Genomic DNA, 16,297 nt, shown 5'->3' on the forward strand with positions numbered 1-16,297 from the left:
AAGAAGCAATAGCCCAACTCGTTAAATTGATTTATTTAAAGATATGAACTAAACCTAAATATCTCCAACAACCCGCAACTTCTATGTTCACTATAAAAATAAAATTGTTTTAATTTGCTTGCTATTTAAAAAGTTGCTTCTCTATAACATTGTCATTTACAGAAAAGTATACTAAATCTTTAGGTGAAGTTGTTGTTGTTAGCTGCAAAGTCATGTCTGACCCATCGCCACCCCATGGACAACATTCCTCCAGGCCTTCCTGTCCTCTACCATCTTCTAGAGTCCATTTAAGCTCATGCCTACTGCTTCAGTGACTCCATCCATTCACCTCATTCTCTGTTGTCCCCTTCTTCTATTGCCCTTAATCTTTCCCAGCATTAGGCTCTTCTCCAGTGAGTCCTTCCTTCTCATTAGGTGGCCAAAGTATTTGAGTTTTAGCTTCAGGATCTGGCCTTCTAAAGAACAGTCAGGGTTGATCTCGTCTAGGACTGACAGGTTTGATCGCCTTGCAGTCCACGGGTCTCGCAGGAGTCTTCTCCAGCACCATAGTTCAAAGGCCTCAATTGTTTGGCACTCAGCCTTTTTTATGGTCCAGTTTTCACTGCCATACATTGCAGCTGGGAAGACCATAGCCTTGACTATACACACTTTTGTTGACAGGGTGATGTCTCTGCTTTTTAGCGTGCTGTCTAGATTTGCCATGGCTTTCCTCCCGAGGAGCAAGTGTCTTTTAATTTCTTGGCTACAGTCCCCATCTGCAGTGATCTTGGAGCCCAGGAAAATAAAATCTGTCACTACCTACATTTCTTCCCCATCTATTTGCCAGGAATTGAGAGGGCCAGATGCCATGATCTTGGTTTTCTTAATGTTAAGTTTCCAACCAAGTTTTGCACTCTCCTTCTTCACCCACAACAAGAGGCTCTTTAGTTCTTCTTCACTTTCTGCCATTAGAGTGGTATCATAAAAATATTTATAAAAGGAGTATATATAGTCAAAACATTTTTTAAAAAACCCTATCATAATATTTGCTTTCACAGTTACATATAATAGTGTCCCAAGTTCTGTATAGTGTTTACCTGAACAGCATTATAATACATTTCCTTGGCTTCTTCATCTGTCTTATCAGACATCAACCATGCTTTCAGCAAATATTCATAAAAACTATCCCCAAGACCTCCAACAGAGACATGATCTGGGGAAAAAAGTGCAAGAGCAATCTGGTAACATTATAAACACACAATCCCAAAGGCAAAAAATTAATGGCAAAATACTACAGAAAAGCCACATTATCAAGCTCTACTGTATCTTCTTTGATATATCTATTCCATTAGACTACACTATTTCAAAATATGATGCTCTGTAGTCATAACAAGGGTTAAATTTGTGGTCCAATTCCTCCCATGTTGAAACAAGCAATTCCTAATTCCCAACAAACCTATTTTGTTTGGATTCATTCATTTTCTACTTGTGAATAATTTAAGCTGCTGGTATAATGAGATGTTTTCTCCCTTTTCTGCTATTCATTGATTTTTATAACAATTGGCCTGTTAAGAATTCTGGAGAACTCAACACTTACTTTTGTGTTACTTTGGTGATCCCTAAAAATGGTATAACTCAAAAATGGGTTTTGATTTTTTTTTTGCAAACTGAATATAGCTTTAAATTAAAGGAAATTATATGCATGCTATTTGGGGAGAGGAGAAAAAGAACAACTTATTATACATTAAAAGTCCTCAAATTATGGCCATTAAAAATGAAGACAGGTAGGTTGTCCTCTAAAAAAGGACAGACATGCACAATTTTTTTCCTTATTAAATTTTCTTCTTTAAAGAAAGTTTTCATGCCTAACAGCCTGTGACTTGGCATTTTGTTTTTAAAAATACTACTTTTGCTTTCCCTTCCCAAAGAAACCTTATGTGATAAGAAGATAGAGTGGTTTCTCCACTGTAAAGAACATTTCATGAATTCAATTAATAGAAAAATGAGAGCTCCAACAAACAAATTATATAAAAAATGTATTTTTAGGGTGAAGGTTTATCTCTGAATAACACCATATAAATGACCTTTACAGTTTCCTAAATAAATTACCTAAGAAAATCCTGACATTTGCAAATTAAATAGCACACGCAGAGACTCATCAATAACAAGGCCTATTATTATAGCCACTGTTGCTTGAAACAAATCTAATTGACCTGTGATGCTGCAAATCACTTTCAATTTATTTCTAAAGTTAAAAAAAAAGCCTAGCTCTGGGACAGAAAAAATAACAATAAAACCAGAGTAGACTCCCAAAGATATACAGTAGCTTGCTGGTTTCACAGTAACATATTCCTAAATGCCTCATTAAGTATGTTCTTCTCTCCCAATTCAATATTTATAAGTTGCCGTGATAATGTTTTGGAGATTTTAATAATTCTCAAAATGTTCTATCAAAGTTGGTACAAAATGCAGCAACATGACCAGTTATTTTGTGGATGTAACACCACTATTCCATGAGCTGTATTGGTTGTCATTGTGCTTCTGGGTACAAGAGCCTTGGTGGAGCAGTAGGCTAATGCCTCCTTAAGTAACACCAGCTGCCTGCAATTAGTGCAGGTTCAAGTCCCACCAGGCTCAAGGTTGACTAAGCCTTCCATCCTTCCGAGGTAGGTAAAATGAGGACCCAGATTGTTGGGGGCAATAAGCTGACTTTGTAATAATGCCGCTTGGGGGGGGGACGAAAGCCCTAATAAGCAGGCATATACATAGAATGAAGGCTATTGCTAAGCACATTGGTTTGTGCTTAAAATTGTAAGTTGCCCTGAGTCTTTGGAGAAGGGTGGGATATAAAGGGGATTAAAAAAAAATTCAAGGCGCTGGTTGTCATCTTTAAACTTCTTCCAGACCTAGAGCTGGGCTACCTGAGGGCTCATCTCTCCCACTTGTTTTCACCCATCCACTTCAGTCAGGCAGGATGGGTGTGCTCCAGATCCAGAAATCAAAATGGTCTTGACCTTGCTGGCCTTTCATAAGCCCCTGAAAACCTGATTTTCTTCTGGGTCCGGGGCCCTGAAAGTGTTCAGGGACAAGCTTCTTGGTTATGCAAGTGTTTGGGGTTGATGTTACTTGGTTTTACTACTGTGCTAATCTGTGCCTGTTACTAACTGGCTCTAAAGTCCACACTTCTAAGGAAGCATAATGCTGTATTTCCTTATCTCTCCTGCAGTAAAGTACAGTACAGCCAGTTAGAATAACAGAGAATTGGTACAACTTGTACAGTATAATATAGTGATTCTGTTTCCTTTCAAAGAAGTTTCCATACTATTAAGAATACAGTACCTGTCTCTTCTGTTGCCTAGTATCCTTATGAGTTACAAAATAATTCTTTCTCAACTGAGGTCTTTTACTAATGTATATGCAGGCATAGGGATGTTGTTTATCAACATTTTATACAAAATTGATGTAATACTGTAGCTTTTGCTCTTGGATCTTCAGGGTGTAATAGATCAATGACTCATTGCAATCTGCTAGCTTAATGAAATAAGCAATAATTTGGAATCCTCTCTACTTGTTGGCTTTATTGGACAAGCTTTCTACCACAATTAGCACAAGAAAATCCATTACTTAAAATGCCACGATACCCAATACATAAAATAAATACCTTCAAATGTTCAGAACACAAAATACTAACCTTTGTGGCAATCATTCAAGGAGAAATACCCAAACTGACTGTGTAATTCAACTAACTTAGAAAACATATTTTTCTTTTGTGCATACTATATTAAACAGAAGTACTTACGCTGGCCCCATTGACCACTGTTGGGGTTTAGATAATTAGGATAAAGTCCTTCTGGTTTATCTAATCTATTTAACACTTTTCGAATGTTCATAACCTATTTCCAAAAAAAGGGAAGTTTTTTAACATAAACCTATGCATATAATACATTTTCATAAAAATCATTCTTTAAATATTGGTCATAATATTATTCTAACTTAAAATTAAGTATTCCTTTAAGGTACTAATTAAGAACTCAAACAACAGCTTCCTTCATGATACATATTCCACTGGAATGGATCTGCCCAAAGCACATCTTTATCAACAATATTTTTAAAGGAAACCTATCTGACATGGATGGAAATGTAAAAATAGATCAATACTTAATACATAGCTTAGTTCCATTTGGGGAAGTTATCTCATTTTGCTGTATCTTTTACGGTATCTTTTACGGTATCAGCCACATCTATGATTACATACAAAGCATATTTAAAGCTATAATAGGCTCAGTGACTGGAATAGACTATTGTCCATAACAAGTATTATGGAAGCACAGGGAAGATGCTGCTTATGAATATAAAGATCTAATACATGAATGTGGAATGAGCCTAAGAGAATCCTTGGCTGCCTCTTGTCTTTTTCCTGTGCTTTCCAATAACACAGGATAGCCCTTACTAGAGTAAGATTTTAGCATCTATGTACTATGGTTAAATATGGACAATTCCATCAAGTGCCATGTCTTGAGAGAACGTGTGTGTGGAGCATTAGAAATAGAAGATATTGCACATGTTCTGTTCAATTGTCAATTATATGCCACAGCAAGGGCCCTGTACTTATATACATTATTTGACTGGACCGCACACTGGGACTTTTGTTAAAAGTCACTAGAACTGTTACATTTATAGTCAGGCCTGTTCAATAAAAAAACATGTTTTGTTGAACACACTGGAGTTGCATGCAATGGTGATGAGTTCGCTTAAGCACACACTGTTTTTGAACTTTGTCATTTTATATCTTTGCACTCTATTTTACCTTATAGTATTTCAATACTATGTTACCTTATTCTTTTATCTTTATTTTATCCTATATTTTAATCTATTTTATCCCACCATGGGCTATTTTATCACACTTCACTGTATCTTACCTTATTTCATTTAACTGTGTCTTATTATAGCTCATGGCTACGGTCAATTGATTACCATACCCCACCATACTGAGCCTTACCATTCCTGTGCTTTCCTCCCATGTAACTAATAGGACAGCTCTTGAGTTTAGTTTCATTTTCAGCAAACCTTGGCTTGTCTGTGCTCAAACCAACCATCTGAAGACAGGTAAAGGTAAAGGTTCCCCCACACATGCGTGCTAGCCGTTTCCAACTCTAGGGACCGGTGCTCATCTCCGTTTCAAAGCCGGAGAGCCAGCGCTTGTCCGAGGACGTCTTCGTGGTCATGTGGCCGGCATGACTAGACGCCAAAGGCACACGGAGCGCTGTTACCTTCCCACCGTAGTGGTCCCTATTTTTCTACTTGCATTTTTACGTGCTTTCGAACTGCTAGGTTGGCAGGAGCTGGAACGAGTAACAGGCGCTCACTCTGTTATGCGGCACTTGGGATTCGACCCGCCAAACTGCCGACCTTCTGATCGACAAGCTCAGCATCCTAAGCCACTGAGCCACCGCGTCCCTTTTATCTGAAGACAACCCCCAGCCAAATTCTTTTTCTGGTTTATTTTACTTTAGCAGTATTTATTTATGTCCACTATTAAATAAGATGGGAGACGGCTAAAATAAAATATATAATAGAGAAAGATGTTTCTATAACTGAAACATAAAGGCAAGTAAATAAAACATCAATTTTTAAAAACTGAAATTATTGTACAAAATCTTTGGTCTAATCAATATTTGAATTAAACTAGTCTCTTGTTGAATAAGATCTCCAAGAAAGGCAAAGAGTTAATTCTTTTAGCTGCAAGGGTAGAAGAGAGAAACATGTGAATCTGAGATTTTACTTTAATGCTAAGCTTGTTTTAGGGTTACATGAATACTTTCTCAAAGTTTCATTTGTTAGTAGTACAAGGTCAAGGTCACTATAAACAATTTCAAGAAAGTTCTTGAACCTTACTGAAAGTGCGCTTTGAAACTATTATGTCTAGAGGATCTGTACTTAAATAAAAAAATGTATAAATTCCAGATATTTGGTTAGCAATTGATATTAAAATAGAAATCTAACCTTTTCAGCAAACAGCGGATTTCCAGATAAGTAGCTTAAATGTATGAACTCCAAATGCAGTGTTCCAAATTCTGCCAAAATACTGCTTCCACCTGAAGCCCAGGGCCAGTTTCGACCAATGCCACTAAAAAAAAGGTAGGGTAAAGTTAAGTGAGGTGGAGAAATTTAATTTAAAGTAGTGTGAAATTGAATGTTGTCTACGTTTCTTCTGGTTTAGAACTCCCAGCTTTCTTCATCCTTGAATCAAATGAGGTTGAAGGAAACTGGAGTCCAACATCTATATTTTAGTATTTGTTGAAGCAATTTAACTGTCAGGAGCTCAAAAGGAATTTCTCTTTTGAACATTTCAGCATTATCTTCTTTTGCTTTTTCTTCCCTATCAGTATTGTTAGTTAATTAGCCCGAGAAGATCATTACTTAAGAATCTAGTTTCATCAATACTCTCAGGGCAATTGTACTGTTACATCATTTTTTGTGATTATGAATACCCTAATGAATGAAGTCCGTATATACAAATAGAGTAAACCAAAGAATTTTGTTAACAATAATTTTAATTTGAAAAACCATTATACATTCACATATTAATGTTCAAAAGACCACAGAATGTGAAAGCACTTGAATGGGTTTCCTCTGGAAAAAAAATTATTCTTAGTTACTTCTTGGTATCTAAAAATTTCTTTCTTTTTCTATCTTCCTGGATTTTTTAAAATTATAAATAGCTATACCTTAGGCACTTTTCTGACCACAATATTTGAACTTAGAAAAATGGGTGGGAAATAGGTAACCTTTATTGTCACGTTTTTCTGTGAACACAATGGCACACGTTAAAAAATGAAATTCTGATGCCCGCTCAGAGAATGTATATGTATATGCTTAATGTGATTACATATTAATATGATTATGTGATTAAAATAATTACACAAACACACAAACCACACACACACACACACACACACACACATCACATTCCATTTTGAATACATAGCAGAAAAAAGAGTCTTGACAGTTAACAAGGTTGATATTATACGGTACAAAGCTATTACAGAATCTAGTTGTTTTGCTTTGGATACCACAAAGCCTCCTCTCAGAAAGTAATAAAGAAAACTGCTCATGAAGATGTGTAGCGTCACTGACAATACTGCAGACTCTGGTCAAACGGCGCTTATATGGATAAAAGGAAGTGAACTACCAATAATCTTTTCTGCTATTCTCACTACTCTCTGCACAGCTTTCCTGTGTGAAACAGTAATATTCCCATGCACTAATACAATATGGCAGGATGCTTTCAATTGTACCTCTATAAAAAATGATAAGGATAGGGGAAGGAAGATGTGCTCTACTCATACAACTCAGAAAACGCAGGCACCGCTGTGCCCACTTCACCGGTGTTTCACTGTTGAGCGACCAAACTAACCTGTTCATCAGTTGCACACCCAGAAACTTGATACTACTAACCACCTCCACAGTTGAATCATTAATACAGAGGTGTATGGCTAAGCCTGCCTTTTCTGAAATCAACAGTGATCTCTTTGGTTTGTTGAATAGAACAGAACAGAACAGAACAGAACAGAACAGAAGCTGGAAGGGACCTTGGAGGTCTTCTCGTCTAGCCCCTGCTCAAGCAGGAGAACCTATACCATCTCAGACAGGTGATTGTCCAGTCTCTTTTTAAAAACTTCCAGCGATGGAGCACCCACAATTTCTGAAGGCAAGCTGTTCCACTGGTTGATTGTCCTCACTGTCAGGAAGTTTCTCCTTAATTCCAGGTTACTTCTCTCTTTGATCAGCTTCCAACCATTGTTTCTCATCCTTTCCTCTGGTGCTCTGGTGAACAAACTGGTCCCCTCTTCTTTATGGCAGACCCTCAGATACTGTCCTACATTTAAAGCCAGGCTGTTCTTATTATACCAGTTCATCAAACTCTCTGCCGCCTCCTGGTAATCACCCTCACTATCATTCTGAATAAGGCCCACCAATATAGTATCGTCCGTATTATTTAGGAAATTCTGGAGCCAGGAATGTTTTTGTTTTGCTTCAAGACCACACACTTCTGATGAGATTTCCATGAACGTTATTTTGAAAAATAAGTATATAAGTATATATCTTTCATCTGATTAATGGAAGAAGGGTGCCCAGGCTATTAATTAAATGTTTGAATACTCCCAACCAAAGCAGACACATTAATTAAACATTATAGAACTAAGAAACACAGGTGCAAAACTCATACAATAAAATCTGAGAAGACAATTAAAATCCGAGTATGCCAAGACATTGTATAAAAATATTGTCAGTGCAAAGAAGAGTAAGGAAGGAGCTAATCCCCTTCTCTTAACAAGGAGTTCTATAATTAGAGAGCTACTTTGATAGGGTAGCCTTATGATTCCACCAATTCAAAACCTGTGATTGTTCGTCCAAAACTGCATAGGAGCTATATACTAAAACTATAGGGGGTTGTGCAGGAAATACCACCCAATACCGAAAGAGCTCCTACTCCAGGTCTGGATTACTAATTATGTAGGTTACTAAAACCCTCCTCCTTCATTACTTAAGAAAGTAGCATCTTTCTCATTCTAATTCATATTATTGTATGTGAAAAAATTTTTTTTTAATATGTTGACTTTTTAAAACTTTCTTGATGTGACTTGTTTTTATTCTGGTGGAGTTAATATACCTGAGCTATAGGCCAGACTGCTGATTTTAGACATTTTGTTAATTGAACAACATTGATTCTGAGAAAATATAGCTGATCAGTATGAAAAAAAAAAGGTTGACTCAAAATTCTAAGAAAGAAGATTTAGAAACAGCTTTGATTTGAGATGATTCTGCAGATATGAGTGATGTTTCGGGAACAATGATTTGGGAAAGAAAAGGTTCCAGTTTGTATGCTTAATTGTGACCTTTACAGCACATGTTCATGGTTTGTTTTCAGAACCAAAAGCTGTTAATGTTTCCATTCATACATCTTAACTTCAGTATGGCAACAAGACCTGGATCAGACTTAGTATCATGGAAGACTGGAATATCCACCATTGCTTCCAGTTCTAAAAAACAATCATGGATTGAGATATATGCAAGATTTTCCAAATATTTATCTCAATGATCCCTGGTTTGAAAGCTGGAAATATTAAGTTTAATGGCTTGACTGATTTTGCTAGTAATGGAAAGCCTCTGACTTGCTCCCTGCTGCTCCTGTTGACTTACACTGAAAATTAGCTGTGCCTGCAACTTGCAACAAAACATAGGAGAAATGACTACCTGGTAGCAATTCAGGGGATCAAGGAACTTAAGTGACAAAGAATACAGGAAAGTTGGTCTGCAAAATTAACTTATTCAGGATAGGTTAAATGGTAAGCTTTTACCTTTTGATATTTAATAATGCCCAAGGGATTCCTGTGGGGGTATTAAAAGCTGGAAGCAACTTCTCTCCTAGTTCTACTGCTTTTCTTCGGAATATCTAAAAATGGAAATAAGTAAGAGTTATGCAACACAGGAGAAAATGAAAACAAGGTTTCTTATATTTTAATCTGAAATTTCAGATAAAACTCAGAATATTTTTCCAAAACATTTTAGAAATATTTGGCAATTTGGCTAAATCAGATTCTGTTAATACAAAACATTAATTACACTTTTATTTTTTAAAAAACATTTTTTGATGGGAATAAGGGTGAGCATGAGATGACACTTCAAACTGTTATGAATTAGACTTGCCTGTCAGCTAACAAACTCACAACACAGAGAAAAACAGGATTATTTTAATAAAACAGAAGAAACAAGGGTTGAGGCTAGAAACTGGGACATTGTGAGTTCTAGTCCTGCCTTAGGCACAAAGTCAGCTGGGCGACACTCACTCTTTCTCAGCCATAGGAATGAGACAAGAGCAAATCTGGGCAAAAAGACTTAAGGGACTAGTCAGGCAAATGCCAGGGGTCAATACTGATTCAAAGGCACCAAACAAGCAAACAAACACATCCAATCTTACCTCTTCTCCAGAAAGATAGTATGCTGAAAGTAATCCTCCAACAAAACGGATGTTTACTTCAAAAACTGAGATTTCTGCATTCTGGAAATATAAATATATTTTAAACTATAAATTAATGTGAACACAAAACATGTAATAACTTTCTCTTATTGTTCTTAATACGGTTAGTATCTGTATTTTGCATAATACTGAGGGAAGTTATGCTTCATTCCTCTAAAGACTGTTACAAACTTCTTTATGGAATATTAGTCTATGAAAATGAGATTAAAAGAATATCTCATCTAAAGGGAATTCAATCAAGTAATCTGAGATTTACGGCTATGTGTGTTTATAATTTTCTGCACCTGAATTATTCTCTCACTTCTCCCTTGCTTCCAGTTCCATACAGAATGTGCAACTGATTCTGACCCAAAGACTATTGTGACTCACCTATACTGACCCACCTTTTACTCTCCTTCCCCTGCCTTCCTGAGTTTGTGCTGCACCACTGCACCCCCCTCAACCCATGTATGGCCTGTGGTCCCAGTGCCTCCCCCCTCTCTCTGTGGCACCCATGCATTCTTTACCTGGGACTTCTTCTGCCTCCTGTTTAATGACCCACGTGTCTTGGGGTGATGGTGATAACTGGGACTGCCTGGACTGCTATCACTAACAGATGCAGTCATGTGACACTGCACTTTATGACCACTTTGTTTAGTGATGGCAATCCCATTCCCAGCTGCAACCGTAACTCAAGGATACTTGGATTTAAAAAAAAATGGGAAAAGAGGCTATGTGGAGTCTTGATTTAGAAACTTTTATTTTACCAGTTAACCTCTCCAATAGATACTCAAATACTCACACACACAGACAAACACATACACACAGACACAGACACACAGAATCCACTGTTGCAAATAAGGTACACAATTTTCCTTATAATTTTGGCAACCAACATATCCAAGATGTTCAGAACATATTCTTGATATAAATGGGGTTCATCATCTGTTGCTCCATGAATCTTCCCATCTACTATTTATCAGCTGCAAGATTTTCAGTGGAAAACTGGCAGCTGTGTCCTTTGCTCCTATTCTCATATGCTTATCCTCATATTCCTTAAAAAAAGAGAAACTGTCAAATGCCAGAGAAATCAGAAGATCCAGACAGTTCAAATGAGTATAAAGATTTATTGCAAGCTTAAGCTCTCTACAAAACTCTGAGCTACTAATGGAAGGTCAAGGAAAATAAGCGGAAATTAAGAAGGCATTCAGGGTGAGCTGAACTTGCAGGTGCACAGGGACTCATGATTTATGATGCGTATGATCCCTCCCTCAGCCTTAGCCTAGTCATCTTCTATAGTAAGGTAATTTTTAAAATCATGTTTAATATAAAATGTAAATTTGCGTATACTATTGGCTTCCAACTCTCTAGGGGCTGGTGCTTATCTCCGTTTCAAAGCCGAAGAGCCAGCGCTTGTCCAAGGACGTCTGCGTGGTCATGTGGCCAGCATGACTAGACGCCAAAGGCGCACGGAACGCTGTTACCTTCCCACCGTAGTGGTCCCTATTTTTCTACTTGCATTTTTACGTGCTTTCGAACTGCTACGTTGGCAGAAGCTGGGACGAGTAACAGGCGCTCACTCTGTTATGCAGCACTTGGGATTCGACCCGCCAAACTGCCGACTTTCTGATCGACAAGCTCAGCGTCCTAACCCACTGAGCCACCGTGTCCCCTAGAGCTGGAAACAACTAGCACACATGTGTGGGGAAACCTTTACCTTTCCCTATTGGCTTCCAGAAACACCCACACTTTTCACAAGATGAATTATCAATTCCTCCTTCTCTCAAGAGTCACTTTTGGTGAGGAATGGCAAACTGACATTTATTGGATTGTGAGAAATATTGTGGCCAAAAACGCAGATGGATATTGCATCCAGACTGTCTCTGGATCAAGAAGAGATCTTGGGATTACCCTTATGTACTCTGGACAATTTTTTTCTGTGAGCAGACAGCAGAAACTGATGTTTTTGTAGTCTCTTGCTATCAGTTATGTGTCACAGGAATCCATCATGCTCAGAGCTACTAATGTAGCCTTTTATGGACTCAAAGTTCCCCCAAACATTACCTTTTGAATCACTTTGGAGCGTTTTTTCATTATGGTTTTTAAAGATTTAAAAAGCTTCAGAACTGTGGAATTCGTTGAGTTCCTCTTCAATCCATTTAGAAGAAAATTATGTGTTCAGGTTTTATAAGTATTTTTTCTTTGCAATTTACTACAGCAAAAGGATGAGTAAAGTGCTGATTTCAAAAAGTTTTTAAATGGATTAAAGGTTCAGGTGAATTTGAATTAAAGAAAGACTTTAAAGTTAATTAAAAGGATCCTCTCTCCTGGGAAGAACTCTTTTGTTTATATTTTGAACTGCCAAGAAAATTTTGAAAGATGGACACTGGAAATATTTATGTTTGGGTCCAAGAGGTTTTGGAGTTATTTTTCTTTAGAAAGAAGTCAAAAGGAATTATTGAAGAGGAATAAATCTCATTGAAAAAAAACCTGAAATGAACTTTAAGGTGGATTCAAAAACTAAAAGTTTCAAGAAAGAGATGAAAATATTGGATTAATAAATGGAATTGGACGATGATTTAAAAATTAAAAAATATATACAAATAATAAGAAATAATGTGGATTATTTTCTTATATTGGAATATGAGAGATTTACTATATTGGACTTACAAAAGGACTTTGTCAAAGATAAAAATTTCGAGTCAAGAGTCAAAGAGAATACGAGAAATCAGATGTGAGAAATTTATTTGCTGAAAGAAAAATAGAAAATTGGTTCACTTAATTATGGTTAAAATAATGGATTGCTATCTCTGGTGATATCTATTTTTTTACTGGGACAGGAAAATGATAATTACTTAAGGTAATGTTTAATTTGCTGCAATGGATTTATTTGTAATAAGTTATTTTTATACATTAATAATGGATTACTATTTCTGGTGATGTTTAATGCTTTTTTGATTGGGACTAGATGTTTGTTATGTTTGTTTTTAATTAGGACTGGACTTTGCCTATTTGAAGAGAGGGATTAGGGGGAATTTGTTTGAATGGAAATAGAGATATAATATTTGTTATTTCTGGTAACCCTTTCTGGACTTTTCTTGATTAAGAATGAGAGCCAAATATGTAGAGACGGGCTTATAGAAAAAGGGGTGAGGTATGGAAATATTTGGTTACATTTTAAGGCAGAGTAAAATTGTTAATGTTGATTATGCTTGCTGAGAATTTGTTTCACTTTTCTTTTTTACTTCCTTTTGTTTTGATTTTTCTCTGCACTTTGAAAAATTTTGTATATTATATAATTTAATATAATCCTCAAGAAAATTATGGAAAACAATTCCTCCTCCTCTAACAGATAATTAGATGTTACTACCCTTTATCATAGGTTAAATGATTATGAGTACTGAAATGAATTATGGAATCATTTGAAGATACTACCATTTTAAATTTTACCTCTGAATTTTAGCCAGTTTCCTGAAGCTAATAATAATTGTTTCAATCTCAATTCTGGCACAATATGTTCTACAGTTTGCTGAGACTCATAGAAAAAAGATAGCATCCAGGGCTGACATGAAAACTTTTATCTTTAGCACAGGTATCCTCAAACCCATTAGAAGGGCCATGGGAAACGATGTGGGTGGGGAAAAAAAATCATCTTATACCTAGAAAATCTGTATCAGAAAGGTATAATATTAGGTTAGTAGCGTTAAAAGGAAGAGGAATCCAATGAATACTCAGATTGCCATACCTATTAATAATGAACTAAATTTCAGAAATGAAATACTTTGGATCTTGGAATGCAGGTGAAAGGTGAATATATTCTCTCTTTGAGACTAAAAAGTTTGGGCAGAATCTAGCATAAGGAACATGTTCAAAAATCTAAGAAATATATTTGCATACATAAATTATTATGTATTGTTATGTATACAATGTATACATTAAAACTATGATATAAAACATTAGGGTGATAGAATTTTAATATTAATTGTGGTAAAAGAACTGTGTTCACTGCCAGCTCCCTATTCTTGATTCCAGTACAACATACAGCACGCAGTCTCTGCATTTAAGGCAACTCCAGAAGCGGAAGTGTCCAGAGCACCACTCTGTTCTTTTTTATTGCATGAGTTTCTATTGTTGAGCTGAAGTGTTTGAAATACCAGCACGTACTCAATCCTGGCCCTTCTCAGCTTATTTAATTTAATAGGGAGGGCGTGTTCGGCCAGCGCCAAAAAGCTATAAATGCCTCAGTGAGATGGATGCAAAAGAGGCAATTCTCAGGCCATTTCTGAAGACATCAAATGTGGTCCCAGACGATGAAAACAACCCTAGATCAGTGGCTAATATGCTCTTCCTTCTTTCTTCCTCATTGGTGGCCAATCAACTCCAGGCTCTCTCGGATGATACAGATTTTCAAGATCTTTTTCAATGTGGGTTGAAGTCTGGTTATGGAACAGAAACTATTTTGCAATGGTGGTGAAATATCTGTAGCTCGGGTATAGGACGAAGGTGAAGGTTTGTTCTCTGAGCTTGTGGTTTGGTTTCTGAACATTTTGTTACCAGGTAACATTTTGTTACTAGGTAACATCTTCAGCAGACTTTCTTCTTGCTCTGTGGCAGACGTGGGCATTTTACGGTCCATGGGCCACATTTGGCCCTTTGACTGTCCCTGTCCAGTGGGGGGAGGATTAGGATTAGGATTCTGTGGGATCACCTGTGCCATAAAAGACCCAACATAACCTAACCCAAGCTAGGGGAAGTGGATCTCTGTTAGTTCTGCTGGACTTAACAACTTTTGATTCCATCAATGGTGGTATCCTTCTGGATAGGTGGTTGGAAATAAGATGAGGGGATCACTGTATTAGAGGCTTCCAATTCTATTTAAATGGCTGTTTCCTCATAACATCTGAATTATGGAATCCCTCAAGATTCTTTTGAGTTGAATGATTGTTCTAAGGTTAATGATTATACTGGTTGCTGTTTTAACTGTTTCTGTTGTTAGGTATTGTGAATGCACTAAGTTGGAATCTTAGAATAATAATAAATAAATAAATAATAAATAAATATAATATGTAACACCAGACATGGAGCTGCCATCAGCAATTTTAAGAAATCAATGTGTACTTAATTCAAAATTATGCTGTTTTACTCATATCAGATTTTGAAAACAATTATCACTATGCTTTAGAAAAGGACACATTTAATGAAAATTGTTCTCAGAATTGGCAACTTCTGCTTCTCAAATAGATCCTCACTTATTCCAAACAAAACTTTTGATATATTACTCACAATAAGTTATATGACAGTGTCATGTCTTATTTTGTATGAAAAAAAGCATTTATTGCAGCTTGAAGAGCCTTAACTCTATTCTCACTGCCTGAATATTGCATGTACATACAAACAACTCTTAGCCAGGTCTTTTATTTCTGTTTTTATTTCCCACAATGGCCAACATAATGTTTCTCGGCCGTTCTCAAGCAGCAGACACCCCCCCATCACTTTCCCAGCAACCAGTAATTGGAGGTATCTGCTGAGAATTAGCACTGTATCTTCAATAACAGTAGCTCTGGCTAGACCTATTCTTCATGAATTTATCCAAAGCCTTTTAAAAGCCATTTAAATCACCATGTAAAGGTAATTACATGATAATCATCAACTTTCCCCTTAATGAATTACATAGGTTTGTTATGTGCTGTATGAATAACTTTTCCTTCCCTGTTAATTCTAAAGCTTCTTTGAATCAGCTTCATTAGATGGCTCTGTCCTTGCTCAGTTGTTGTTTTTCAAGCTAAAGAAAGCCAGACAGTCTTGGTTTTTCCCATATGGAAGATTTTGAACCCTTGATGATTTTAGTTACTCTCTTTTTTCTATATTTTCTTATATCCTTTTTCTTTCCAGCTGTGGCAACCAGACTTTATGAAATACTTCAGATACAGACATACAACTCATATTTGTGTAAGGATATTACAGTGTTAACAATACAGTTTTATTGTTGATCACTTTCGTAAGGAACCCCTAGCATGATTTTTCCCCCCACAGCAGCCATATACAATGAGTTGACATCACCAGTGAACTATCTACTATAATTTGAAGACATTTTCTATGATAAGTTACAGAGAGTTCAAAACTGTCCTGTGTCAGTAATTACAAGTACAGGAGGTCAGACACAGGGCTTTCTTTGTCATAGAACGCTCAGAACGGAGTTCTGGCACCTTTTTGGGATGGAACCTTGTAGGGTAAGCAAGGCGGGTTGTATGACATGTGTGAGTTCCGGCACCTTTTTCTTTTATAAAAAAAAACACT

At 36.6% G+C, this 16,297-nt stretch overlaps 1 protein-coding gene across 1 annotated transcript in view; it reads right to left on the reverse strand.

The window, feature by feature from the left end:
• MAN1A1 (mannosidase alpha class 1A member 1) overlaps positions 1 to 16,297 on the reverse strand; it is a gene marked incomplete at its 5' end in the record, with an annotated part of 70,333 nt that overhangs the window by 9,702 nt on the left and 44,334 nt on the right. Inside the window, 5 exons of the mRNA XM_081313054.1 lie at positions 1,077 to 1,192; positions 3,779 to 3,872; positions 5,983 to 6,106; positions 9,342 to 9,436; positions 9,962 to 10,042. Coding sequence (XP_081169180.1) covers positions 1,077 to 1,192; positions 3,779 to 3,872; positions 5,983 to 6,106; positions 9,342 to 9,436; positions 9,962 to 10,042 — 510 coding nt within the window. The remainder of the gene's footprint in view (positions 1 to 1,076; positions 1,193 to 3,778; positions 3,873 to 5,982; positions 6,107 to 9,341; positions 9,437 to 9,961; positions 10,043 to 16,297) is intronic.

This window comes from Vipera berus (assembly GCF_964194415.1).
Source record: "Vipera berus genome assembly, chromosome: 1".
Classification (NCBI taxonomy): Eukaryota; Metazoa; Chordata; class Lepidosauria; order Squamata; family Viperidae; genus Vipera; species Vipera berus.